Consider the following 27724-nt stretch of genomic DNA (forward strand, 5'->3'; position numbering starts at 1 on the left):
AAAACTCCTGGGATGTCAGAATACAGAAAACCAGGTTACTAACAACTTTCTAATTGATAGAGTACTATTTTTAAAAGTGAGGGGCAGGTTGGAACAAAAAGGCAAACATGTAAGTGAGCAGTTCACATGTATTTGATTGGCAGTGATTACTTGTCCCCCAAATCCTCCTCACAGCAAATATCTATCATTGAAGGAAGCTATTTTATTAGATGAAGGAGTCCTGTTGCTTCTCTTTTTCTCCAAACCATCTCTTTACTGTTACATTGAAGGTAAATGTGTGTCATTTCTGTAAAGAACCTTTTCCAACAAGGGTTGGCCTCCCCGCCCAGGGAAATCTGGGGGTTATCTTCATCCAGCCAAAGTAACTTTCTGCTCAATTCTACTAAAAAAAAATCTACTCAAATGAATTACTGAGTACTATACAATAACAGAGAAAGACGAAAAAAATAATCAAATATAGTATCGCTGCCTTGGAAGTCACAGGCCAAATGAGGGAGGCACATATACACACACTCAAACTTTGAGGACAATTGTAACCATAGATACCACAGGGACATGCTAGGAGACGCAATTGGTGGCTCTACCCCTTAGTACTTAGACTTATGGAGGCAAAAATGTGTCATCTATTTGGAATCAGTTTCATGAGGAAAGGTAAATAGGCAAATGACCATTCCAAAGAGAGAGAATTACGTTCTTCTTTCCTTTTCTGCCATGCTCTCATACTATTTCCTTATTAGTGGTATTCAGACATAGAACATATATTTTCAAAATAAGTAACTAGAAGGACAGTATATAGTTAAGAGCTCTCTGGCATGTGACCCAGACATTCATTCCTAGGTTTGAAATCCATCTCAGTCAGATACAAGCTGTGCTACTATTGGCAAACCAACTAACTTTTCTCATTCTCTACTTCCTGCTAAGCAAAGGAGGGATTCAAAATGCTCCAAAAATTCTAGGTTGCTTTACCTTAAGTTTGCCATAAACTCATCTTGTGGCAAGCTCTGACCTGGGCTGACATGAGGCTACTTAGAGTCTCCATTTACCCCTCTAACTGAGAATATCCATACATTGAAAGCAGCCATATCAATGAACATCTCCCAGCCCCATCACTCTCCCTTTACCTCTTCTACGCCAATACACAGTGCCCTCTTCTAACCCATGTCTGGTCTTGATATTCTCTTCTTGTCCCTTTCCTGTCAGAAGTCTCTCAAGTACCCATGCTGAGCTCGGTCACCAAGCCCTCCCTCTCTTGTCAGTTGATTCAGGCCTGTCCTCCTCTTTTCTTTCCTTCCCAGACCTCCTGGGGGATCACATAATAAATGGTATATACACCACAGTGCCTTCCTAAAATCTGAAAAATTCAGAGTACTTATAGTTGTTATATATGAGCACCTAAAATAGTCAAATGCTTAATTCTAGAAGAGGGAAATTAAAAATATATGGATGTCTTTGAAGGTTAATAAAAGTGCCAACACTGAGCAGCCATTGTCCACTGGAGTCCTTCCTTTGAGTCGTGTTGTGTCAGGGGTTCCCCCAAGACCACCTCCCGGCTTGAGGAGTCCCTAGGAGGACTCACAGGACTCAGCATATAGTGGTACTCATGACTGAGATTTATTACAATAAAAGGATATAAAGCAAAATCAGCAAAGAAAAAAGGCACAAGGGGCAAGGTCTGGGGGAAACCAGGTACAAGTTTCTAAGAGTTCTCTCCCAGTGGGGCCACAGAGGACATGCTTAATTTCCCCAGCAATAAGTTGTGACACATGTTCTGAGGGTGGAAAGTCTGAAATCAAGGTGTTGCTGGGGTTGGTTCCTACTGGACCCCTGAGGGAGAGTCTGTTCCATGCTTCTCTCCTAGCTCTGGCGGTTGCTGGCAAACCTTGGCTTGTGGGGGCACTGTTCCAATCTCTGCCGCTGTCTTCATATTGCATTTTACCCTGTGTCTGTGTCTCTGGTTTCTCTTCTTCTATCAGTCATACCGGTAATGTACTATGGCCTCAGCTTAACTTGATTACATCTTCAAAGACCCTATTTCCAAATAAGGTCACAGTAAGAGGTATGGGAGGGGGAGGTAGAACTTCAACATATATATTTTTGGGGACACAATTCAACAAGATTGTTTTGTCACAATGACTAGGGACACACTAGAATTTAGGTTACAAGCCAGGGGGGATATCTGCCTGAATCTTAGCTACTAGTTCACAAATCAACTTGGGAGTTTTAAATTCTAATGGAATGAGAAGAGCCAAAAATAAAGACAAAGAATCCTACTCTTCCAACCATAGTAGCACCTTACTGAAATTATTTATAGATATAAAAGTACTATGCCCTAAAGTTATGGGCTCATTGTAAGAGCCTGGTATTTACTCTTTATCCTCACAACTATCCTCTTTTTCTGGAAGGCCTAGAAAAGCCCACACTTATTCCCAAAGCTGCTAGTGATACAATGCTGTCAATTTTTGCCCTCTGATAACACAATTGGTATGGAAAGGCATGATTTGAATCTTCATTTTGAAAATGTCTACACTGATAGTCCAGAGGGGAATTATGTCTAATACCAGAAAAAAACTTTAAAGGCATTTTTTCCCAATATTTTTCAAAAAACAAGGAGCTTAGAGATCCTATAGTCTAATTTTTTTCCTTGTCAAAAGATTATGCTCCATGTGTATGTGTAAAACTAAGAATTGAGCTGTGGTCAGCAATAAAATGGGAAGTACATATGAAGGAGAAAGGATGGTTTTTATTTTAGGATGGTGATCTGCTGTGTGGTGACAAAGCATTTTCAGAAACCTGGTCACGGTGATTCTCTTATTTCCTAGGAAAGAAGAACGGCTGACTTTATACACACATTCAGCCACTTTTCTCCCAATACTAATTTCCTTTTATAAGAAGTGAAATCAATACTACTAATAGGTTTCATTTTTTTCAGGCCCTTATAACTTTCTGAGAATGTTTCTTTCGAGGAGGAGCAGAAGAATTACAATCATGTACCTTCCAAGAACTTGAAATAGAGGAATGAGGTCCCCTCTTGAGAGCTTCCCTTATGAAATCTTCACAAAAGGAATCAGCTTAGCTAGGAGTCACAAACTTAAATGGTAAGGTGCCAGATCAGTACAAAATCTAGAAGAGGAAGCCACACAACAGAAAATAACGGGGATCAGAACAAATTGGGGAGTTGTGTGGACCACGTAAAGTGGCAGGTGTTCTTCAGTTCCCACTGACTGTAATGTGGTGAGATCTATAAAATTTTCAAGAGAAAATATAAAATATATCTGCATGTGAACTATCTTAATTTCAAAGTGATAACAGTTTATTTGTATATTTCTAAAATTGGTGAGAACCAAATAGAATATTTTTATAGGTTTGCTAATTGAAAACATTTGAGATAGGCCATTGGCAGAAATGATGTAAGTGAATGTAAGTGAGTGACTAGAAAGTATATAGAGCACCCTAAAATGCCAACATGAGGGTGACCTCAGGATTCTAGAAGGACAAGAATGTGATTGCACATTTTAAGAAGTTAAAACTTAATTATTGGCATTGAATATTTCCTGGAGAAAGTCAGTGTGTCCAGATAGGGGATAGTCAATCTGTAACTTAGGAAAACCAAGGCTCTAAGAATACAAATTTGGCAGAGTTTGATATGATGTAGAATATTAGAAAGGTATCCTGACATGAACCAGTCTCAAAGGATGTTCTGTATAATGGGATGAGGATGACTAATCAAACAGAAAAAGAAAATAGTTCTTGCTCCCCTCTTCCATTCACTTAAGAATCATTAATTGCATTTTTTGATGTATTAGGGATTTTTCTAGCTGCACTAATTTCCCTGCTCAGATATTGATGATTAATTTGGTTTCCCAAACATCCTGACACAGGAAGAAGGTACTCTAGATGACCATTATAAAGTATTCACTCTCATATACCTGTATTTTCACATTCTGGATTATGCTCTGGTATTTGCAAAGTTTAGAAGAGGTATCCTCAAGTCAGTTTAGCTTTGGATATTCCAGCAATGTTTCTGAACTGGTGAAGCTGAAGAAATGGCCAGTTTCCCCAAGGAACCATAATAGTCTGAGGCCCTGTCTGAGGGTGTGCTTCCCTTTTATAAAAATCCATCAAACTGTAGCAGCCTGAGGACTTTCACTTCTACTCATGAGATTAACTGTTACAATATAAGAAAAAAAAACAGTTATCAATGCTGGACAAGAGACAGTGGAGGACCGTGATCCCTGAGAGAAAAGAAATAAATGGTGGGCCCTAGGATCGTACCAACTCATGATTCAGAGGCATTTCCAACTACAATTCAAGCAGGAGGAACCAAAACAGAACCTCATGGTCTTACTGAGCTGAGAAGACAGAGACTGGAGTAGGGAGGGTCAGTTGGTAAGAATTTGTGGGCAGAGTACAAGAGAAGAGGGAGCTAAACTGAAAGAAAATTCCAGAGCAACAATGAGGTGCCCTGTACTCTTGACATGTATGGGATGAAACTACACAGGCTGCTTGTTGGTAACAAACAATCCCGAGAGCTCACACAGGGTTGGAAGTAGTTCACAATCCCACCCATCAGAGTGGAGAGATCTTGTTACACATAGGGTATTGTAGGAGGCCTCATAACTGTCATAAATTAATCGTGGGTCTCTGGACCTACCCTAACAAGCTAAAATAACTCTCAAAATAATCAAATTGGGCTCCAAGTAAGTTAACTGCATTCCTGAACAAAGTTAAGATTGAGGAAAGACAACAAAAACCCACACTCAACATTTTCCAGCATTTAATAAAAAATCATCAGGCAGGAAAATAAAACCCATAACCCGGAGAAAATTCAATCAATCTCAGACTGACTGTCTAGAACTGACAGAAATAATAGAGCAAGGATGATAAGTGACCATTATAAATATACTTTATATGTCAAGAAGGTGGATGAAAAACATGAGCACAATAGGGAGAGTAATAAAAGATATAAAAAGACCCAAGATGAAAAGCGCAAGATATGAAGAGAAAAATACACTGGACAGGATTAACAGAAGATTAGATTTTTCAGAAGAAAAGATCAGTGAACCTGAAAGCAAATCAATAGAAATAATACAAAAACAAAGACTAAAAAGACTAAAAAATGTGAACAAAGAATAAGTAACCTGTAGGACAATATTGAGTGGTCTAATATACATGTAATTGGAGTACTAGATAATATGATTCTGGAAAATTTTCTAAAAATATTCAACACTTGTACATTGAAAATGATATAACATGCTTAGAGAAATTAATAGAACACTTAAATAAATAAAAAGCTAAATGACATTCAGGAGTAGAAATATTTGATATTGTTTTCAATGTTCACAAATTGATTGACTCAATTGAATCACAATCAAAATGTCAGATTTTTGGGGGGTAGAAAGTAACAAGTTGATTCTAAAATTTATATGGAAATGCAAAGGACATAACACAGCCAAAACGATTTTTAAAAAGAATAAGATTTCAAGGCTCACTATAATGTTATCAAGATGGTATTTTACTGCCATAAAAATACTAATATGGATCAAACAGAACAAAATTCCAGATATAGACCCATATATATGGCCAATTGATTTTAATCAAAAAAATGCCAAGAAAATTCAAGGAGGAAAGGGATAATCTTTCCTATTACTGGAACAACTCAATATCTATATATGCCAAAAAATGGATCTGACTTTTACCTTACACCACATACAAAAATCAACTTGAAATAACTCAAAAATCTAAATATTTGAGCTAAAACTCTAAGCTTTCCAGAGGAAAACAAAGAAGGAAATCTTAGGGACCTTGAGGTTGGTAAAGATTTCTTAAATAAAACACAAAAAGCACAGACGGAAAAAAAGAAAACAAATCTTAACTGGAACATATCAAAAGTAAAAACTCTTGCTTTTCAAAAGACGCCATTAAGAAAATAAAAACTCAAGCCTCAAACTGGGGAAAAATTTATTGGCAAAGATGTGTATGATAAAGGACTTCTATCCAGAATTTATACAGAATTTTTTCAACTTAAAAATAAGACAAACCCAATAACAAACGGACAAATGATTTGAACAAATACTTCACCAAAGATGTGCAGATCACAAATAAGTTCATGAAAAGATGTTCAACATCATTAGTCATGAGGTAAATGCAAATTGAAACTACAATGAGATAACAATATACACCCATTACAATGACTGAAATAATAAAGATTGATAATTCCAAGTATTTGTGAGGATGCAGAACACCTGGAACTCGTACATCATGCTATCGTAAATGCAAAATGGAAAGTCACTTTGGAAAACAACTTCTTATACTGTTAGACATTCACTTATTCTGTGATCCAGCATTGCCACTCCTAGTTATTTCCATTAAGAAAAATAGATATAAAGATTTTTATGCAAATATGCGAAAATTTGTAATAGATAATGATTTTCAAGTTTATTTATAATGGCTAAAAACTGGACGGCTCTACATGTTCATTGATTAGTAAATGGGTAAACAAATTTTAAAAATTAGTAAATGGGTAAAAAAATAGTATATCCAGGCAATGGAATACTATTTGTTCCTAAAAAGGAACAGACTACTGACATACACAACAACATAAATGAGTCTCGATAACATTAGTCTTAGTGAAAGAAGCCAGGCGCAAAATGCTAAATACTGAATGATTCTATTTGTGTGAGATTCTAGAACAGGTGAAACTATAGTGGTGGGAAGCAGGTTAGAGGTTGCCAAGGGACTGACTGCAGATGCATGAGGAAACTTTCTAGAGGATAAAAATGTTCTATATCATCACGATGATGATGGCTACATGACTATATACATTTGACTTGTCAAACTGGGCACTTAAAATTTTTGGATTTTATTGCATATAAATTAAACCTAAATAAAGCTGACAAAAATCTTATAATATCATCCAGAGAAAACCACCAACTCGATATCCATATATGCTGTGACTACATCAAGCAAAACATATCTCAGTATAAAGTTTTTATTCATGTAACTTACATCTTTTCTGAGCCCAATTCTGCATAATATGTTCACTAAACACTAGAACAGCCTTCTAACCGCTACCCGTTACGTATTGGTTGCTACTTTCACCCCTGCCCATACTGTTGCCAGTTACTTTCCAAACACAATTGATGATGTCACTCCCCAGCTTATAACTTCAGTTGGCTTTCTGTTGCCTACAGGTTGAAGCCATGGTTCGCTATTGTGGCACAAATGTCCTGGGATACGCAGATCTCAGCCTTCAACATGCATCGTTATGGGTTGAATTGTGTCTCCTACCTCCCAAAAGATGTGTTGATGTCCTAAGTGCCAACCTCAGAAAGTGATTCTATCTGGAAATAAGGTAATTGCAAGTTAACTTGATAAAATGAATTCATACTGGAATAGAGTGGGCCCTTAACCCAATATGACTAATTAAAAAGACAGCCATGTGAAAACAGACACACAGGGAGAATGTAGGTGAAGACAGAGGCAGCGACTAAAGTGATCTACAAGCCGAGGAACGCTAAGGGTCACTGGCTGTCACCAGAAGCTAGGCGAGATGCATGGAATAAATTCCTCCTCAGAGCCCTCCAAAGGAACCAACCCTGTTGGCACCTTGATTTTGGACTCCTGGCCTCCAAAACTGTGAAAGAATACATTTCTGTTGTTTCAAGACATCCGGTTTGTGGTATTTGTTTTACAGCCCCCCTAGGAAACTCACATAGACTCCGTGAGCTGATTGTAATGAACATCCTTCTTTTTCAGTGCAATCAGCACACAGAGGGTATATGAGCTTTGCCCACATTATTCTCAGTTCAGAATCTTACCCACACCTTCCCCAACCTCACTCCTTTGCCTGGAAAATTTAAGACTTGGTCCCAGTGTCTCATCTTGGACGAAACCTTTTCTGCTTTTCCTTTTTGCCTCAGGAAGTTGGTGCATGGACCCTCACTGTCCCATTGTACATTGGCCTTAATACCCTGGATCGCAATGACCAACTCTCCCTCAGTATACTCTGAGATTTTTGAGACCAGAGATACCATCTTACTCATTTTTGTATACTCAGTGCCAAGTGCCAGTGAGAATGCACCGTCTGCTGAGTAATGGAATCTTAATCAATATATCCTATAGAATGCACATGGCATGGTGAACACACTCTGGAATGATTCTGGAGGTGGGCAGACCAGGTCTGGTTTAAAATCCAGGCTCTACCACTTACCAGCTGCTGGGTAAACTTGGGCAAATCGGATCACTTCTCTGAGCCTCAATATACTCATCTATGAAAGGGGGATAGTAATTTCCTCCTGGTGGGTTATGAGAAATTGATGAGATGTCATGAGTGACTGCACCTATGCACTTAGTAGGCGTTTAGTAAATGCATACCTTTTCTTTTTCTGAATATACAATCACCATTTTTGTGGGACATACATTATAAAAGATAATTAGTGCAAATATCCAGAATAAAAGGCCAATTATTATAAAATTCATTATCAAAAAATGAGACATACTTCATTCATAGATTACTGACAGGGTCATACAGAGAATCTTTGAATTTGCATTAAAATAACCACAATGTTGTTACTTTGGCTGGAGAGCTATGAGAATATTGATTTGTTTGTTTACTAGGGATAATTTTGGGCAACACTGAAAGAGAGTAGAAACAGAGGAAGGAGGAAAAAAAACACCAGAAATGAAGAACAGTGGGAAATAATCTGTTCGTTGGCAAGTCTCCATAACATCGTTCCCTAATGAGTCATTTGCTTTCCCTAGGGAGAGAAGCTAATTTAAGCCATAATTGTTTCGTTCCTTGAATCCTTCTGAACAAAAATGAGCATTGAGGAAAAAGCCACACTGTGGTTTAGCCCAGAGCCCTAGGCTCACCACATACCCCGAGGCTCCCCAGGCATCCCTGTGATCACAGGCATGAGAACATGAACGAAGGCAGTGGAGTTCTGGGAAGATTTCTAATCCCACACGAAGGCCCACGCTAGCCGCTACAGATGGGCTCCGAATGGAGCCTTATTGTTTCTCTGGTGAACACATAAAGCAAAAGGCAACACAGCAAGCATCAACTCGCCCCTTCTGAGGTCTTGTTCTAAACACCCCCACATCTAGCAATTTCTCAAAAAGAAGGTTTGCTTTCTTAAATGTTGTAACTTGTCAATCATAAAGGATGATCCTGAGACCATTAAACTGGGCTCTGTTAGAACTGGCATGCTTTTAGAAATCATCACCCTCACAAAGCAGTATGAATGGGGCTCAGGTTGAGTGGAACAGTCCTTTATCTTCAAGTTCAGATCTCTGAAGCAGAAGCCAATAGGATCTCTGATCCTAGCAGTAGAGTGTAAGAGCTAAGACTGGCCAGTTGAACTCTTGGCTTTGCCACTTTCTAGCTACTGCCTCGGTTTCCTCATCTATCACATGAGGATAATAACAGCACTAGTACCTTCTTCAAAGGTTGGTATAAAGATGAACTGAGATGATACTGTACAATGCTTAGGACAGTGCCCAGCACATAGTAGGTCCTCAATTCGTGTATGCTATTATTATAATTGGCCATTCCAGACTTCTGCAAAAAGGCATATCCCTATCTACAAAGGAACACCCGGGGTATATCATTCTTTTTCTCATTCTTTTGCTGGGAACAATATAAGATTTAAGCAATAAGTTGTCAACTGAAACAAAGCAATTCAGAGGATGAATTATTCTGGGCTTGCATAGCCTGGAGTGAGCCTAAAATGTTCCCCTGTGCCCATAGGTTATTACAAAACATCTATCAGATCCTTACTGAGTACCCTCTGAATAACAAGGAATGTCAAATCTCCAACCCACCTACTTGCAACCTCAGAAGCTTCTCAACTCCACCCTTCAGGCGGTCACCACCAATCAATCAGTTGAGGTTGTCAGGGATAAAATAAAACCTACTTATTATGCCCAGAATGAGGCATTTGAACTTAAAAGGAAGGAATGCAATCAATCCCTTTTGTAATGGTGGAACTGAGTGAGTGAGGGGTGGAAGAGATGACCACTGCTGCCTAGTAGACCAATGTCGTTACACCGGAACTTTACTTCTATATACAGTCTCAGAGGGAAAATTGTGGGAGAAGAAAACATTATTGCAGTCAAAGTATACCTAAAATGGGTGAAACAATGAAGTGCGTAAGGGAGTTCTGTATTTTAATTCTTCCAGAGTACAACTCTCTATACAGAAGCATTGACTCCTTTCAGAGTAGACTAGCAGCCCAAAGCAGAGCGTCCCAATGGGTCTGACAGGAATGGACTATAGGTCTGCAAGAGGTAATAATCCCTTCAGTCCTTGCGGTGGCTGGGGGTAGGGAGGTATTATCCCAGGCTAAGAGCAGGTTCCTTCCTCCACGTGCATCCATACATTGTGTAAATCGTATCATTTTCTATGTATGCCATGACTTGAAAAAGTTTGGGAATCATTGGTTCTTAAACCAGAAATGAACACATTTGTAACCAGGGCAAAGCTCAAGCACTGGATTGCTTATTATACTTCCTGATCATAGTTACTGATACTGATATGATCCACAAAAACCAAATACACATCCTTGATTGGAGAGCTTGGTCCAATAACCAAACTCTGTTAATGATTAGCTTCGTCTGTTTACAAGGGACAGACATGCACTAAAAATTGCACAAGTAGTGAGGGCTTTCTGCAAGGCCCACTGAGGGAGGCAGGTACCTCGTGGGAATTACAGACTGGGCCTATTCAGAGACAGGATATGGAAGCCAGCAGCTTGAGGGATCTCAGTCACAAGAGACCTTCTGGGTCTTCATGATGATACTCCACTAATGACATGGTTTGGATATACTTTCGGTGTTCTCTTTGGGGAAATGCCTTGCATTTTCTCCCAGGCGGCCACTAGTTGGCTTTTTCACCCTTTATTCTGTATCTTTTCCACTAGTTATTTGCTCTTGCTTATTTCTATGTTCTGAGTTGTCATTATTTCAGCCTTCTCATAATTACTCCTGGCCCCTACTTCTACCTGATGGTCGGTCTCAATTCCTCTCTCCTGTGCTCCTTCCGGCTCTCTCTGCATCTTTCTGTCAGTTCCTACTGCTAACTCCCTATCTCTATCCACATTTCCCAATCTACAGCCTTGAGAATAAGACTCTGGATGGCCCTGTAAGTCCCTGTTTGGGCAGAACCTCAGGCCATCTCCAAAGTCACTCACCAACCTATGGTTTGACTGATCTTGAGTCAAATGCCCCCTGGCTGAAAGGGGCTATAGTCATAGAATTCAAAATATGTCCCTTTAACAGAGCTGTGATGGGTAGGACAACTATCCTTTAAAGATCTCTAGGTAGTGAAGATACAATATATCTAGAACAAGCCTCCTCAAGAGAACAAGGTTTTATATTTTCACTTGTCAAAGAGAGCATTTAGACACATTCGTTGTCTCATAAAGAAATTCTTTTGGTAATTTCTTTCTCTTTCCCTTCTCTTTTATTTTTTCCATCCATCCATCCACCCATCCATCCATCCACCCACCAAACATAAATCTGTCTGTCTTTAAAAGAAATATGGGGTCTCCAGTGACCATAATGGTCTTTGAGGACCACAAACCTCCTAGGGGAGGTAAGTTGTATATACATATCATTATAAGTGCCCAAAGACTGATGTAAACCAAATGCTATGAAAGTTCAAATGAGGAAGACATCTTCTGGCTGGAGCAGATGACAGTTCAGCTGGGCCCTGAAAGATGGGGGAAGATTCAGATATTCATCCCAAACAGAAGGAACAACATGAGCCTAACCCTCAAGTTGGTGGAGTAACATCAAAATTCAGATTTTGGTATTTTAAGTTCTAGAAAAAAGTACATAATTATTGTAAAAAAATTCAAGTCACACTAAAAATCTATAGTGTAAAAAGTTTGTCTCTTGTCACTGTTCACTTACCCTTCCACGAATCCTCCTCTCCAAAGTAACTGCCATTCACTGTTCACTTTGAATTTGTCCAGACTCTTTTCTACACTATTAAATGAAAGCTTTATAATTATTTGACTAGGAAGATACTATTAAACCCATTTTACAAAGAAGTGGATTAAGAACTTCTTTGGGTTAAGTAATTCTTTAAGTGAATGTCCCATCACACCTTGTTATTATGGTGCCGTTGGCTTAAACTTATATAGAACTCAGTTCAGCCTTATACATAGCTTTTGTTTAGAGGAGGTCATTTTGACCTGAACTGGAAGAAATCCAGAGGTGGGTACTCATACACTAGCCTAATGAAAAGATCCCACGCACAACAGAAAGTCTGATATATACTGAGACGGCTATTCAGGTCTCACCAGACCTTTTGCTATGCTATAATATAAGCTTTATTTTTCTCTCCAGAGGAAGGTGAATTTTACTTTAATAAGGGAATACTGACAAAATTGTTGGAGGTTTAAGAGAAATCAGACATGTCTCTCCTCCACAATATCATTTTTTAAATAAACCAAATGAATTACTTATCAGCTTGTGTCTATCAGAACAAGCAACTGAATTTATTCAAGCTTCTTCCTTTCAAATCCAAAGTCAGATTTCCAAAGGAACAGATTACAGAACATAGGATGGGAACTCAAGTTAGACGGATGTAGAACACTTACCCCAGACTGCCATGAAAACAGCAAAGAAGACAGTGGCTCCATTGTCAAAAAGGTGGGTAACCTGGGAACATTGAGTCATAGTTAAACTAACTTCTTATATACTATATTCCAAATCACATTTTTTTCAGTTTCTGTAAAACTAGCTGTAAGGATATAATAAATTTTGCTGGGTTTCTTTGTAAGATATTTCTTTTAGATAATAATCAAGAAGGATATCCTCTAACTGTGAAGTAGTTTACATATGGAAGAGAGAATCTATTCCCTTTATTGGGTCATCTAGTTGAACATTTACCAACAGCCCCAATAGTGCTGCTAAGAATTTCCTTTCATGCACTATAAAAACTATTATACGTGAATATATGTATATTATATATTAATTATATATTATATATTATATCTACATAGATAGATAATATATTTAAGACCAGGAAGGTATAATTGTTGCTACTTTAAAGGTCTCTGATTTCCCAAGCACTCTTTTTATCCACCCTTCTTCCGCCTGCCCTCCACCCCCACTCCAATTCAAGCCGCAGCAGACCACGGCAGCACACAGCAGCCCACGGCAGCTCACGCTGACCTCCAGCTGCTCACAGCAACCCAGCTCCAGGGAGAGCTGTTGTTTACAATCTTAGCTGTAGAAGGCGCAGCCCACTGGCCCATGTGGGAATCGAACCAGCGACCTCGGTGTTAGGAGCACAGGGCTCCAACCACCTGAGACACTGAGCTGGCCCCCAAGCACTCTATTTAATGCCTCAATTATTCACTTTGAAAACATGGCTATTTTGTTTGTGTAGCCCATTTTCTGGGCTGTCCTCTGGGTTTCAGCATTATAAAGAGGAGAGAGCAGACCATTAAGAAAGTCCACTTCCACCTATGTTAAAGCCTCGGGTAATCACTATATTTACCTATTACACATAATGTAAGGATAGCTAGCAAATACTTGATTGTTAGAATAATATATTCTATCACAAACACCACAGCAGAAAGCAAAAATATTCTTGCTGCAAAACTGTCAAGCTCATTTTTCCATCCAGGATACATCACACCAGTATCATGCCAAATTGAAATGATGACTGATATGTTCATAAAGCATAACTTTTTTTTGGTGCTTTAGAGCTCTCTATAAAGTATACTTTACTGTCCCTTGGAGAATGTGCCAAGTGTAAACAGGTCTTTTCCTATTATAGCAGAGTATGAAGTATTTCAAAATTTTTCAAAAGTTTATACCTTCTCTCTCTCTCTCTCTCTCTCTCTCTCTCTCTCTCTCTCTCTCTCTCTCTCTCTCTCTCTTTTGGAACATAGGAGAGATGGGCAACACTCAAACATCTAATGTGAGACAAAATCTAAAGCTGATTTATTTCATATGCCAGAGGGAGTGTTATGTTGTGTATTGGGCACTCAGCATCAAACCAAGCCTGAGAGTTCCAGAGGTATGTGGTTGGTATGTGCTCTCTATTAGGGTATTTACTGGGAGTGGGTAGAAGTTATTGCCTGAACCAGTGTGTAGATTCTGGAATGGATTGTGGTTGTCATTATTTTGGGCTGCTAAGATCGTCTCTCCTTCCTTCTCCCTTCTCCAGGTAACAGATCACTCTCATGTAGGTCACCAAGGGGCACATGGCTCAAATAGAACCAGAGTCCTTTTCTGGGACTGGTACGCAAACATTTGGAGAAAGACATCTTTCTGCAGCAGTTACCACTTTGGGAATATATGAATCAGGAGGGGTGAGTTAATAGCGATTTCTGCCAAAACCAACCCAGGAACTCACAAAACACAAAAACGAACAAACAAAGACCCTGAGAACTCCAGGGGAGAGGGAAGGTTGCCTTGAACTGGTGTTTGTGTATGTGTGTGTGTGTGTGTGTGTGTGTGTGTGTGTGTGTGTGTAGAGAGAGAGAGAGAGAGAGAGAGAGAGAGAGAGAGAGAGAGAGAGAGAGAATGAAAATGGTGGATGGTGGTGTACAGGAGAATTAGGTGGCAGTTCCCAAGAAGAGTGAGAGCACAGGTAGTTAGAGATATTATATAAGTTCTACTCCAGCCTCATCCTCAAGCGTCACTGGACAATTAATTTCCCCTCCCTTAGAAATCAGCTGCAACAGGCCAAACCACACGTGCTGGCGTTCTTGGGGTAGTAGCAGGGAGGCTCAGAGTCTTGCTTGGTTGAGGAGATGATGGAAGTGGGTGCTGCCTAGCCAACTGCCCTTGGGTATTCACTTCTCGGTGCATTCCCCCTTAAGCCCCAGGGCTGGCAGTTTATAATCAAGGGAGAGTGCCTCCTCCCAATTCTCCTTTGTTCTAAACTGGCTTAAAAATGCTACTCCCAGCAGAAAAGTCCTCTGGAAGAGTGGCAGCACACAGTGGGGCCTGGGACATGCTGTCCTCTCCTCCCTGTAAACTCACCAGGGCTCACAGCCTAGAAACAGGCCTCTGACCCTGACCCAAAGTGGCTGGTACCTCCAGAGGATAAGCACCCACAGGCCAAAATAATGGAATATCTGGGGAAGAGAGCACCTCCCCCCAAATCCAAACTAGGTAACATATACCTTCAGACATTCTGTTACAGCAGACTACGATTTAGAATAAGCATAAAAATGTGCTTCAGGAGAAAAAGGAAGGAAGTTACAAGCCTGAAGCTATGGTGGTCAGCAGCCACCTTCCCCATCATGGAAGAAAACGTGTGGGCAGAATGATCCTATAGAGAGGTGGCCAGAGAGTGACCTGGGGGCCTAGAGGACCAGTTCTAGGCCATGAAGACTTTCTGCTCAGATACTGCGAGCTACTGCAGTGTCTTTTCCAGCAAAATGAACCAATAAGTCCCTTTTTGCTTAAGTCAGTTAGAGTTGGTGTTTGAGGGTCTGGGAAAAACCATTCCTGATCAGCAGAACAGCCATTGATTATATTGTATCGGGGCTCCGATTTGATTCCTGGGTACCCTCAGTCCCATGAAATCAATCTCACATTTCTAAATACATTTTTCTAGGTGAAACTCTGTAGAACTTCAGTTCTGTCACTCCATGGCTTTTTAGCCTTCATTTTCCTAAGTTTCCAGGTATGATCAATGCTAAAATCCAGAATCTAAACATCTTATGATGCAGTTGGGAAAATTACGGCCTGCAGTCAGATAAACCGAAGTTCAGCTACTTACTGCTATGTGACCATGGATGAGTAATTTTTACTTCTGAATCTCTGAGTAAGATGGGAATAATAACATCTACCTTGAAGTTGCTGTGAGAATTAGAAATAAGAAAGGTAGGTTGTCTGGCTATTTTTGATAGCTATAAGCTAGCTATTATTATTTTTGTTCTAGATCTTATATTCAGTAGGATAACTGCCCAAAGAAGCTTCTATAAAATCTGAGTACTCTAAACTATTTCAAGATGACCCTTTAAAGGAATTATCTTGGATCTTCTAAAAAGAGAACTTCACTAAAAGCATGTCTTTGCATGTTAAAAAAAACACACATACAAATAAATACACGTAAATACCCCAAAACAACAACAACAAACTGGGCTTCTGAGATTCCCCCAAAGCAGGATTTTTGTACCCGAATCACTCAGCCTTAACTCATGATCTTTAAACAAAAATTATATTACTGACAAAATTCTCTTGATCCTCACCAAATCTCTATTTCCCTAGCTCACTCTGTTAAATTTGCCCTCACCTAAAAAGGCCTATTTATATCTTCTCCAAAGGCAGGAAGAGTGTTTTGTGCTTTTTTGGTTCTTTGTGGCACATACTAAGAGCTCAAATCTTTTCGTAATTACAGCTAGCTTGCTGTGGTTTAGGCTCCACCCACACAGCCCAGCCACCTGCACTGCTACAGACATCAGAGATGGGCAGGCTTCTGGGCTGCCTATCAAATGTTCTCTCATTTAAAACGAACAAAACTGCAGTGCCAGCAGTATAATTAGATAGATCCAAGCTGCAGTGATTGCAGAGATTCAGGAAAATCTGCCAACCCCTTTTATATCTGGAATCTGCGCAAGTTGATAGGCAGTGAATCTTGGATAAGTCTTTATCAGCCAATATTCCAGCTTTGAATTAGTGACACTGCCCCAGAGTAAAAAACCATAGGCATTTGATGAACATGTCGAAAATTTTAATAACATAAGGCATAACATGAGAAAGGGACATGCAGGAAGTAACACATCATAGACATAATGGTCCTATGTACTTGTTTTTTTCAAAGCACTTTCACATGCACCATCTTCTTTGGTCCTTATGACATGCCATGAGGCTGAGAGGGCAGGTATCACAGGCTACATTTTAGAGAGGAGGATTCAGCCTCAAAGAGGCTGTACCTGTGCAGGGTCTAGGAGGTAAGTGGCTGAACTAGTCTTGAATGTAAGTCTTATTTTGACAATAACGATGATGAAGAGGAGGAAAAGGATGGCAACTCTCGTTTTCTGAGACCTTATCATTTACCAAGCATTTTGCTCCATACACATCTTATCTCACTTCCTATAACAGTCATGTGAAACAAGAATCACATTCATTTTCCAAATGAGAAAACTGAGGCTCAGTGAGGTTAAGCAATTTGTTCCAGGGCTGACAAGTGGTAAAGAGCACCGTCAAGATTTGAACCTCTCTCTGACTTGAACAACTGCTAGTTTTGCACTGTGTGTGCTGCAGCTTCTTGTGATAATTAGATCCAATACATTTAAAATACATATATGGTACCAAAAGATATTTGAATTAGGAAACTGAATGACTGAGGTGAGGCTCTCCTACAACATAAACTTGAGAATCAAAGATCAGATACCACCGAGAGAATACAGCTAGCCTCTGTTCCTCAGGAAAGGGTATGTAAAAGTCAATCCACCTAAAATGCTGCACATTTCTGTTGGTGGGGTTGCAAATTGGTGCAGCCACTATAGAAAACAGTATGGAGATTCCTTAAAAAAATTAAACATAGAACTGTCTTATGATCCAGCAATTCCATTCCTGGGTATTTGCCCAAAGAAATCCAAAACACTAATTTGGAAAAATATATGCATCCCTATGGTTATTGCGGCGCTATTCAGAATAGCCAAGATATGGAAACGACCACAATGCCCATCACTAGATGATTGGACAAAGAAGTTGTGGTACATTTATACAATGGAGTATTACTCTGCCATAAAAAATGAAATCTTACCATTTGCAACAATAGGGATGGACCTAGAGGATATTATGCTAAATGAAATAAGTCAGACTGAGAAAGACAAATACCATATGATCTCACTTATATGTAGAATCTACAGAACAGAATAAACGAGCAAACAAAACAGAAATAGACTCATAGATACAGAGAAAACACTGATGGTTGCTAGATGGGAGGGGGTTGGGTGATGGGTGAGAAGGTGAAGGGATTAGAAAGTACAAATTGATAGTCACAAAACAGACACAGGGATGTGAAATACCGTATGGGGAATATAATCAATAACGTTGTAAAGACTATGTAGGGTGTCAGATAGGTACTGCACTTATCGGGGGGATCATTTCATAAATTATATAAATACCTACTACTGATCTGTATATCTGAAACTAACAAAATAATTTTGAATGTCAACTATTACACACACACACACACACACGTGTGTGTGTGTGTGTGTGTGTGTGTGTGTGTATTCACAAGATGTAAAGCACAGCATAGGGAATATAGTCAATGGTACTGTAATGGCTATGTACAGTGTCAGAAGGGTAGTAGACGGGGTGGGGCTATCACTTTGTGAGGGGTGTAAATTTCTAATCATTATGTTGTTTGGTACACCTGAAACTCATAATAAAATTAAATTTAAAAACAAATGCAATGCTGCACAGTTGCAATTACCTTGGCATAAATGCAGCTGTCTGACAGCCTCATAAATGGACAGTATTTATCACACACAGGACACATGATGATATCTGTAGCTTGGCAGACTTCTTTACTGGAAAAGAGAACCAAAAAGGACGGCTTTTTGATGACATAAGAGCATTTCTTCCCCTCCAATTTCACCAGAATATTCAAGCAGTACATAAGGTCTAGTAAATTGCATTTTTTGTCCTCCAAAGCTTCTTAGCCTTATTTGTTATTAATATGAACAAGTTCCTGCACAATTCAGTAATTTGACAAACTTATTTATGGGGCTGTTTCTTGGATTTACATACTAATAAGTTAAACTCAGAAAAATGCATCAAGCAAACATTGGTTATTTTACCCCAAATTATACAAAAATTATTCACAACATTGCATAAGTTTGAAGCAATTTCATACTGAATTATGGGAACAATGAGATACCTAAAAGTGCCTGCCTTAATTTCTATATGCATGATAAGTTAACATTAATAATGGAGGAATAAATAAAAATACTAGGTATTAGTTCTGGGAGAGAACTATATCTCATTAACAATTTCACCGGAAAGTAAAATATTTTGGTAGCGGGGAGGATCAATCAATCACTTTTTTTTTTTTGTAATCACTTCTAAAAGGCACATTTATTATTTAAGAGCATTGTCCAGTCCTGCAATAAGATCTCTATGAATACCTAAAACTCTGTTCTTGTGAGAGGGACAAGAAAACAATCATTAATACTGACTCATTCTCAAGAACCTAGCAAGTTGGAGAGACGTCTCTCTTGTTTAGGTTTAAAGGGTCCTTGTAAGAACACAGAAGTCATACAACATGATTCTTAACTCACTATTTTGCAGTATTAGCATACAGGAAAAAAGGTGGACAAAGTCCAAAAGAGCAACTTTTAGCCAGTGAATGAAAGTGATTTGTTCTGTGGACAGATGGAGGCCTACATGTCCACAAATGTAAGCTCTGCTTCCTTGGTAGCTGAAGACCACAACAGTAGGGGCAATGGATAAAAAGACCCAGTGAACTGAGCCTTTCAAATTTTTCCAGAAGAGACTGGGAAGGAAGTTAGAAGGAAAAGCTAGGTGGGCCCACGATCTGTGAATACCCCCAAAGCACAAACAGCTATCTTTAAACATAAGCAGAGGCCTTCCCACCCAGGGCTCCCCATACCTGACTTGGCAGTGATCCAGAGTAATGATTCCATACAAAAAGACGAACAATCCAATGAAGGCTGCTGGGAAGAGCATGCCGGTGTACCAGCCCAACCAGGCAAAATACAACCCAATCTTCTCTCCAAAGTACCGCCTGTTTAAGACACAACAGCCTTGCCAATTACAGCGAAATGTTTAGTTAGGCATTGTAACACTTGGCTCAGTCTTCTACTTTGTAGTGGCCTTGCTGGTAAACATGCAGACAAGGGAAGCCAAGAGAATAGAACATTTGACCTAATCTCGGCTCTGGGCTTACATTTCTTCTCCTACTTCTCTATTGCAGAAATAGGGTGAATCCTTTTATAAAACAGTGTGATTGTACACAAGCTTTTTCTGAGAACACAGAATAAATCCAAGCCCATCTGGAAGATGTGACACTATTATGAATACAAAATTTGAAGAGTTGGTGCTAACACATGATCTCATTTTTAACATTTAAGTGTGTGTTAGTTTGTCATATATATCACTATATATGTGTGTATATATATATATATATATGTATATATATGTGTGTATATATATATTTAAATAGGAAACCAAGGTATTGTGAAAAACTACCCATTTCAGTATTTCGTAACTTTACAAGATGTTTACAATGCTAGAATAACAAGATACTGGAAAGAAAAAAACCCTAGTGAGATTCAACATGAATCAATGCTGAGAGCAACTGTCCCTTTTAAGTGATGACTTTTCACAGAGTCATCGAAACCTAAAATATATTTATGGAACATATTCTATAAATATTTTCTATAAATATTTACCTCTATAAATATTTTCCTCTATATTTTTCTGAGGGTAACCAGCCTGCCTGGGATCCGGTGGTTTGTGAAGTTTGGAAGTGTCCAGGAAATTCCTTGGTTTTTCTTTTATTTATTAAACATCATTAATAATGTGATTGACTTGCATTAGACTACAAGCCCAACTAGTTGTGCTTTCTGTGCCTGTCAACTGCTACATTTAATTACACAGAAGTTAATTATTTCTTAGCCCAACATAAGAATATTCTAATTCCTTTTTATGCTCATTCTAAAGAGCTGTTGTTAAACATCTGTTTCCAAATACTGGTTGCTACTTTCCTATTAGAATGCCCAACAGTTCCTAAGAGAATGGGATTATTGTATCTCATCTTCCATGGTGTCCCAACAGAAACTTTCCATTCCCAGAAGCTTTTCCAACATACACTCATATATGCATATGAGTATATTCACATAACACATACTGTGCTAGGTGCTGAGAATAAAATGGTGAGCAAAATAAGCTTGGTCCCTGCTCTTATGGAGCTTGCAGGGTAATAGAAGAGACTCACATAGATCAGTTAAAGAAATAAGTTTATAATTACAAAACTGGGAAAAGAGCTACAAAGGAGAGGAACACAATTCTATATGTACATATAACAAGGCCATTTGACCATTCTACTCAGGGAAGACTCCTCTGAGAAGGTGACTATTGTGCTGATGAGTGAAAGTTAGCTAGGTGGGGTTAGGGCCAGCATACAGCATTTCCGGCAGAGGAAACAGTACATACAAAGGTCCTGTGGTAGGAAGGACCAGATGAACTAAGCGCAGTGTGACTGCAATACCTAGAACAAGAGGTTGGGCTGAGGTAGGTGGGGGCTGGAGCTCAATGGATCTTGTAGACCGTGCTAAACACATTAGTCTTTTTCCTGAGAGAAATGGATAATCATGAGACAGTTCTAACAATGAAGGGACATGATCAGATTCATATTCTGAAAAGATCACTCTGTGTGCAGGGAGGAGAATGGATTGGAAGTGGTCAGAGTGGGAAAAGGGAGACCCGTAGGGGACAACAGCCAGGGTCTAGGTTACAGGGGACAGAAGCAGTGTGACGGAGGAGATGCTGAGTGTGGCCAGATTCGAGAGATGTGGAGGAAGCAAAATCTATAGGGCAGAAACTATTTCAGAGATGAGATTCCCTAGATGCTCCACAACTTCATTTTACTCAAATCTTGCTTTCGCTTTTCATCTCCCTTCCCTTTGGCCAAAACCAGTCAATCCCACTTCTCTTCCAGGGCTCAGCTGTACAGAGCTTCCCACAGAGGCACACATCCATCCTTTCTATTTTTCCGAATTGTGGTAAAACTTATCGCCTCCATCAGACGTTTTACCTAATTGTGCACAGTTTTGTATTATTTTATAGTTGTTTCAAGTATTGCAAGGACTGTTTTCCCGAGGGAAATTGAGTTTCTCAAAGCCAGAGATGATGGCCTCTGCATATCTTTGTCAATAGTACTTACGTAGCATGGTACCAGAAACATAATGGGCAGTTAATTAATACTCATTGACAAACTGCAAAGTGTTAATCAAAACACTATCATGGACGGAGATGTTTTGCCTACAGCTATTTTCTATAATTTTTAATCAATGTAATCCTTCAATACAGGAATGAGGCTGGGAAGAGAATTTGCTTTTATTTCTTTTTCCTCCACTGTTTTCTCAAGTATTGAGACTGGTCAAAGGAAAATGGTCTCATCTCAGAAAATATTTTTCACTCACCCAGATCATCTGGATTATCTGCTACCAACACAAAGAATGGTACACAATTCATCAATATCCTTGGGTCAGCAGGAGTCACCACTTGGCAACAAGGACTCTGACAGAAAGAATGACTCCCCAAGGAGGCGAAACATAAAATGAGTTGTCCTATTATGTCATTTTCCTTTGGGCTCATGTTTGGAGGGCTCCAGTAAAAGTGAAACAAATCCAGCTAGTCTAGGAAATGAGACATGACTTTCTCTTTAACAAGAAATCCATGAAGTGTGGATTGTTCCTACCCAGTCTTAATAATCAATTTTTTAAATAAATAATGAGATGTCAGAGTATAATGCTGCCATGGAAGAAAGTTGGGCATTTATAGTTTAAAAAAAATACATTTTCACTGCACAATTATCGTAAGTTAAGAGCTGATTTTTTTTTGGCCTGAAGAATTAAAACAATCTTTTAAAGTTTATTAGTTTAAAATGAAAATTAAAATAAGCCTGAAATGTATTAGAATGACAACACTTCATATTTCCTACTTACATAAAAGTAACTAATATTTGACTTGTCACTAATAAATGTACCCAGTGTCAGTTCTCTACAATTGTTACTGATAATTTGTTAATAACAGTCGCATGGGTGACCTGCTCCTTATGGAGTCCTGTGGAAGACCTGGCTCATCTCACAGGCCCGTGTCTAAGGCTTTTTTGGAGGAAACACCATCCTCATCAGGGGGAGGTCTGGTTTACCAAGAATGACCCACGTCCGCAGAGGAGTTGCTCTCTTAGGAAGAAGCCAGATTCGAGCAAGAGCTGTGCACCTCAGGCCATTTTTTCTCATCCCAGCAGACAGTCTGTCCTAATCATTTCATGTAAGCTTTATACTTGCAGCTGGTTAAAAAACTCACCTTACAAGATCCAAAGGCTGGTATTTATACCACACGCCCCAGGAGGCCCAGCACTCATAGAGCAGATGTCGGTGGTTTTCCGCTCCATGGGTTCTAATGGAGTTCTTACTTCTGTAACTTCCCTGGGATAAAACACCACTGCCGGTCAGGTGATACCCACAAAATCCATAAGGAAAGTGAACACTAGTTTCTTAGGGCAGGAGTAGCAATAGAGGTGATGTGGGGAAAAAATGGATCTACACTATTGAAGGGAAAGAAGTTTGATTAGTTATTCTGGACATACCTTGTTGGTGATGCTATGTAGTAAAACGCATGTGGCCGGCTTGAACTGAGTTCAAATTCAGTTCTGCTCCTTTGTAGCTAAGAACCTTAAACTGTCTGAGCCTTGGATTCTTAGTTCATAATGGAACTAGTAATCTGCCTCATTGGTTTCTTCTGTAGTTTGAATGAATACAGTGTCTTGGCCCCAGGTCTTGCCCAAGACTTATTAGTTCTCTTTCCCACTTGGATTAAGACAGGGTAGTTGGTAAAGTCATAGCATAGCAGTAACCTTGTCACCTGGCCTAATCTATAAGAAAACCCTAGAAGTCACCTCAAAAGTAGAATAATTCAAACACTAATTTGACCTCCTTATTGAACAAATGAGGAGACCAAGGGCCAGAGAGGTGGGGGTTTTTCTGAGGTCAGTTAATGGCAATGCTAGCTTCACCCCAGAAAAGGTACTTTCTGGAGGTGAAGCAAATGTTGATATTAACCTGAGAAGTCCTGTGGTAGTGGAAAGTGAACAGGGCCAAGAGACAAGAAACTCCGGTTCAACTCTCAGCTCAACTACCAAATCACTGCGTGATTGGAGGTGGGCTAACCTTTCTCTAAAGCTATATTTAAATTTTACATGAAATAAGGGCAACAATAGCTGTCCTTCCTGCCTTCCTGCTTCTGTATTTTGTTATGATTAAATAATATAATACAGTTAAACTGAGAGCAAAAAGTCAAAACAGCAATTATGTTATTGCAGCTGTACTACTAATTTGGACATTCTCTTGTAAAATACAGGGCTTTACGAAGATATGAAAATCACAGGGAAGGCCTTGAGTTACTCTGTGGGGTCTCATAGCTGTATCTCTCAGACATGCTCATACCCGCCATCCACTCGCCTGCACAGATCCTTCTGCCCACCTACCATTGCTCAGACACTGCCCTTACGATAAGCAAGGGTGGGGCAGGAGGAGGGTACAGTACTCACTGAAACCCTTCTTTGGGCAATGCTAACTAAACAACTAGAGGAAGCCACATAATGTTTTTGGGGGAAATCTGTCTTTAGAGTTCAGAAACACCTGTGTGTGGCTCTAAAAAACCGTGTCAAAATGTTTGCTTCTGTGACACTAAAAGGATCTTTTCAAAAATGTTTCATGGCAGACTGTAAAAAGGGTCTCAGACCAAAGCACCTAGATTTCTAAATAAGGTTTGAAATTTTTTTCACCTTTTACATCCTCATGGTATTTGAAATCAAGGGAAGAAACACTGTAAGCCAAATGAAAAGACTTGCCATTTGAGGACAGTTGGAATCATCCTCCAAAGTTTATTGGCAAACTGCAAACATTGTTTCTAATAGAAGACTGCTCTGAAAATCATTCTAATAGTAGTATTCCCTTGCTTGTTGTGATGTCCTAGGGGGCCTGGGCCATGATCTTTATCTTTTTATTCTCTGTCATATAGTGACCCATATGGAGTAGGGGCTCAGTACTATGAAAAAGACAATAATCTCTGACTAATGATGAGGATTGTGTCCCGAAAAACCCACCTGTAAAGAGAATTCTAGGTGAAATAACCCAAGATCTAATGGGGAAATAGTTAGGGGTAATTACAGTTACATTTATTAAAGTCCTTATATATGACAAAGAGTATGTAATAAATAAGAAATGAAAAAGTAGGGAAATAAAAAGATAAAAAGGTTTTTTTTTTAATAGGTTTTTAAAAATGAGAATTTGAGTACCTTAAGTGAGCAATGGTAAGTACAATACTATTAATTTCCCTTTATTACCCTTTGGTTACCAGAGACTTTGCAAGATGGCTTCCTCCCACTCCTTAAGAGCAGCTATAAATTTCTTTGTTGCACAGACTCTATATTTCAGGAACATTTTCCCCCTGGGTCTGGTGCCTCATGCACTTTTTCAATGTCTCTTTAATTTTATGACTTGGAGTCCCTCAGCTAGTCCTTTGAATTCATGCCAAGTGACTCCTGGTTCAAGTATTCTTGCAGTTACATAAAAATATGTAGAAAGATATCTACTGGGGAGAGAGACGTCACAATACAAGTAGTTTCACCCTAGTTACCTTCTGAGCAAACTAAATTCATTCTGAACAAATGTCATATCAACAAACCCTATTAATTACTATCCCCAGATGCTGATTTAAGAACAAGAAACTGACAGAGAAGGAGAAAGACAGGACAATACCTCGTGCAGAGGAAAAGCAGCTTCATAGGAGCCATTGGTAAGCAAACGATTCAGACCTAGAAGAACAAAAAAGTCCAAATCGAATTAATACAGAGTTTCAACTCTCACAATGTTCATGACTAACATAAGTGTAGTACTTTTTGGAGAAAACAATCTAGGTTTTTGAAAGTGCTTTAAGAATGCCAAGATTTTAGAAAGAAGGTTTTGCTATCTGCTAGGAAATTGGGATCAAGGGCTGGGAAATCAGGTTTTCAAACAGAAAACAATGAAGCACACCTAGTACAGTGCTCGGCACAGAGACTGGAATGTACTGAGAGAAGTGGACAAATTTATTACATCAAAAAAATGATTTTCCACCAGGGGTTCTATTTTCATCTGGAAGCTTCAATATGGACAAATCTAACTCCTTTGCACTGGACTAGTTATGTGACTTCCGAAAAGTCCTTTTGTCCTCAGACCTCAATTTTCTCCTCCATAAAATGGGGGAGGGCTGTTGGATATATGGATTTTTTTTTATTTAAAAAACAGCTTTATTGAGGTAACTGACACCTAATAAATAACAAAGGTTTAAGACCTTCAATTTGAGTAGTTTTGACTTCTGTATACACCGATGAAACCATCAGCACAATCAAGATAGTACACATGTCTAACACCCCCAAAGTTATATCATCCCATTTTGTAATCTCCCACTCCTCCCTATGCCATCTCCAAGGCAAACACTCATCTGCTTTCTGTCATTATCCATTAGTTTGCATTTTCTAGAGTTATAGATACATGATACAGTATTTTTCCACTCAGCACAATTACTTTGAGATTCATTCATATTGTAGCTCCTTCTTTTTTAAATTAATTAAAATGTAATGGGGTGATAATGGTTAGTGAAATTACATACATCTTGAGTGTACAATTCTGTAATCCATCATTTATATATCACATTATGTGTTCACCACCCAGAGTCAGTTCTCCTTCCAGCATGGTAAGAGCAGAGGGGCTTCTTTTTGTTGAGTATTATTGCATCATATGGATATATAACTATTTGTTTATCTAGTCCCCTGATGATAGATATTTAGCTTGTTTCCAGTTTTGAGCTATTATAAATAATACTGCTATGAGCATTCGTGTATTAGTCTTTGTATGGATATCCGCTTTCCTTTCTTTTGGGTAAATAGTAAGAAGTGAAACTCCTAGAATATGATAGATGTATGTTCAACTTCTTGAGAAACTGCCAAGCCAATCTGTTTTTTGATGTGTTTGTACAATTTTACACTTTCACAGGAAGTGTATGAGAGTTCAAGTTCCTCCACATCCTTCCCAATACTTGGTAGGGTCAGTTTTTAATTTCAGCCATTCTAATAGGCATGAAGTGGTATCTCCTGGTTTTGCTTTTCATTTCTGTAATGAATAATGACGTTTAAATCTTCTCATGTGCTTATCTGCCATCTGTATATCTATCTTCTCTTGTGAAATGTCTATTCAAATTTTATGCCCATGAATTCTTTTATGACTGAGTTATGAGTGTTTTTATATGTTCTAGATGTAAGTCTTTCATTAAACATAAGCTTTGAAAATTTTTCCCCTAGTATGTGACCTCCTTTTTTCACTCTCTTAAAAATATATTTCAAAGAGATGTTTTAACTTTGTGAAGTCCAATTTATCCATTATTTTTTCTTTATGAATTGTGCTTTTTGTATTATATTTAACAATTCTCTGACTAACCCAAGGTCACAAAGATTTTCTCTTAGATTTTTTTATAATTTTAGGTTTTACATTTATTTATTTTTAAATTTCAAAAAATTTTCATTGAATTTATTGGGATGACACTGGTTAATAAAATTATATAGGTTTTAAGTGTACATTTGTTTAATATTATCATCTGTTTTACATTTAGATCTATGACCCTTCTGAGTTATTTTTTGTATATGAGTACAAGTTCCTTTTCTGCATATGTATGAATTATTCCAGTACCATTTATTGAAAAGACAATCCTTTATCTACTGAATTACCTTTGAGCCTTTGTCAAAATCATTTGGTCATATATGTATGGCTCCCCCTTCTGGATTCTCTATTTTGTTCTACTTATCTGTCTATCTTTACACCATAAAGATACCATACTCTCTTGATTACTGCCGATTTATAATTCTTGAAATCAGGTAGCTGATACTTTTGTGTTCTTTTTCAAAATTATTTTGGCTATTCTAGGTCCTTTCATTTCCTTATGAATTTTTGAA

At 38.7% G+C, this 27724-nt stretch overlaps 1 protein-coding gene across 1 annotated transcript in view; it reads right to left on the reverse strand.

Annotated features, from left to right (window-relative positions):
• ANO4 (anoctamin 4) overlaps window positions 1–27724 on the reverse strand; it is a 300178-nt gene that overhangs the window by 54443 nt on the left and 218011 nt on the right. Inside the window, exons 10-14 of the mRNA XM_081061537.1 lie at window positions 25497–25552; window positions 23041–23162; window positions 19598–19732; window positions 18419–18515; window positions 12606–12666 (exon numbers count right to left, since the gene is read on the reverse strand). Coding sequence (XP_080917663.1) covers window positions 12606–12666; window positions 18419–18515; window positions 19598–19732; window positions 23041–23162; window positions 25497–25552 — 471 coding nt within the window. The remainder of the gene's footprint in view (window positions 1–12605; window positions 12667–18418; window positions 18516–19597; window positions 19733–23040; window positions 23163–25496; window positions 25553–27724) is intronic.

The sequence above is a fragment of the Rhinolophus hipposideros genome, assembly GCF_964194185.1.
Source record: "Rhinolophus hipposideros genome assembly, chromosome: 9".
NCBI classification, from domain to species: Eukaryota; Metazoa; Chordata; class Mammalia; order Chiroptera; family Rhinolophidae; genus Rhinolophus; species Rhinolophus hipposideros.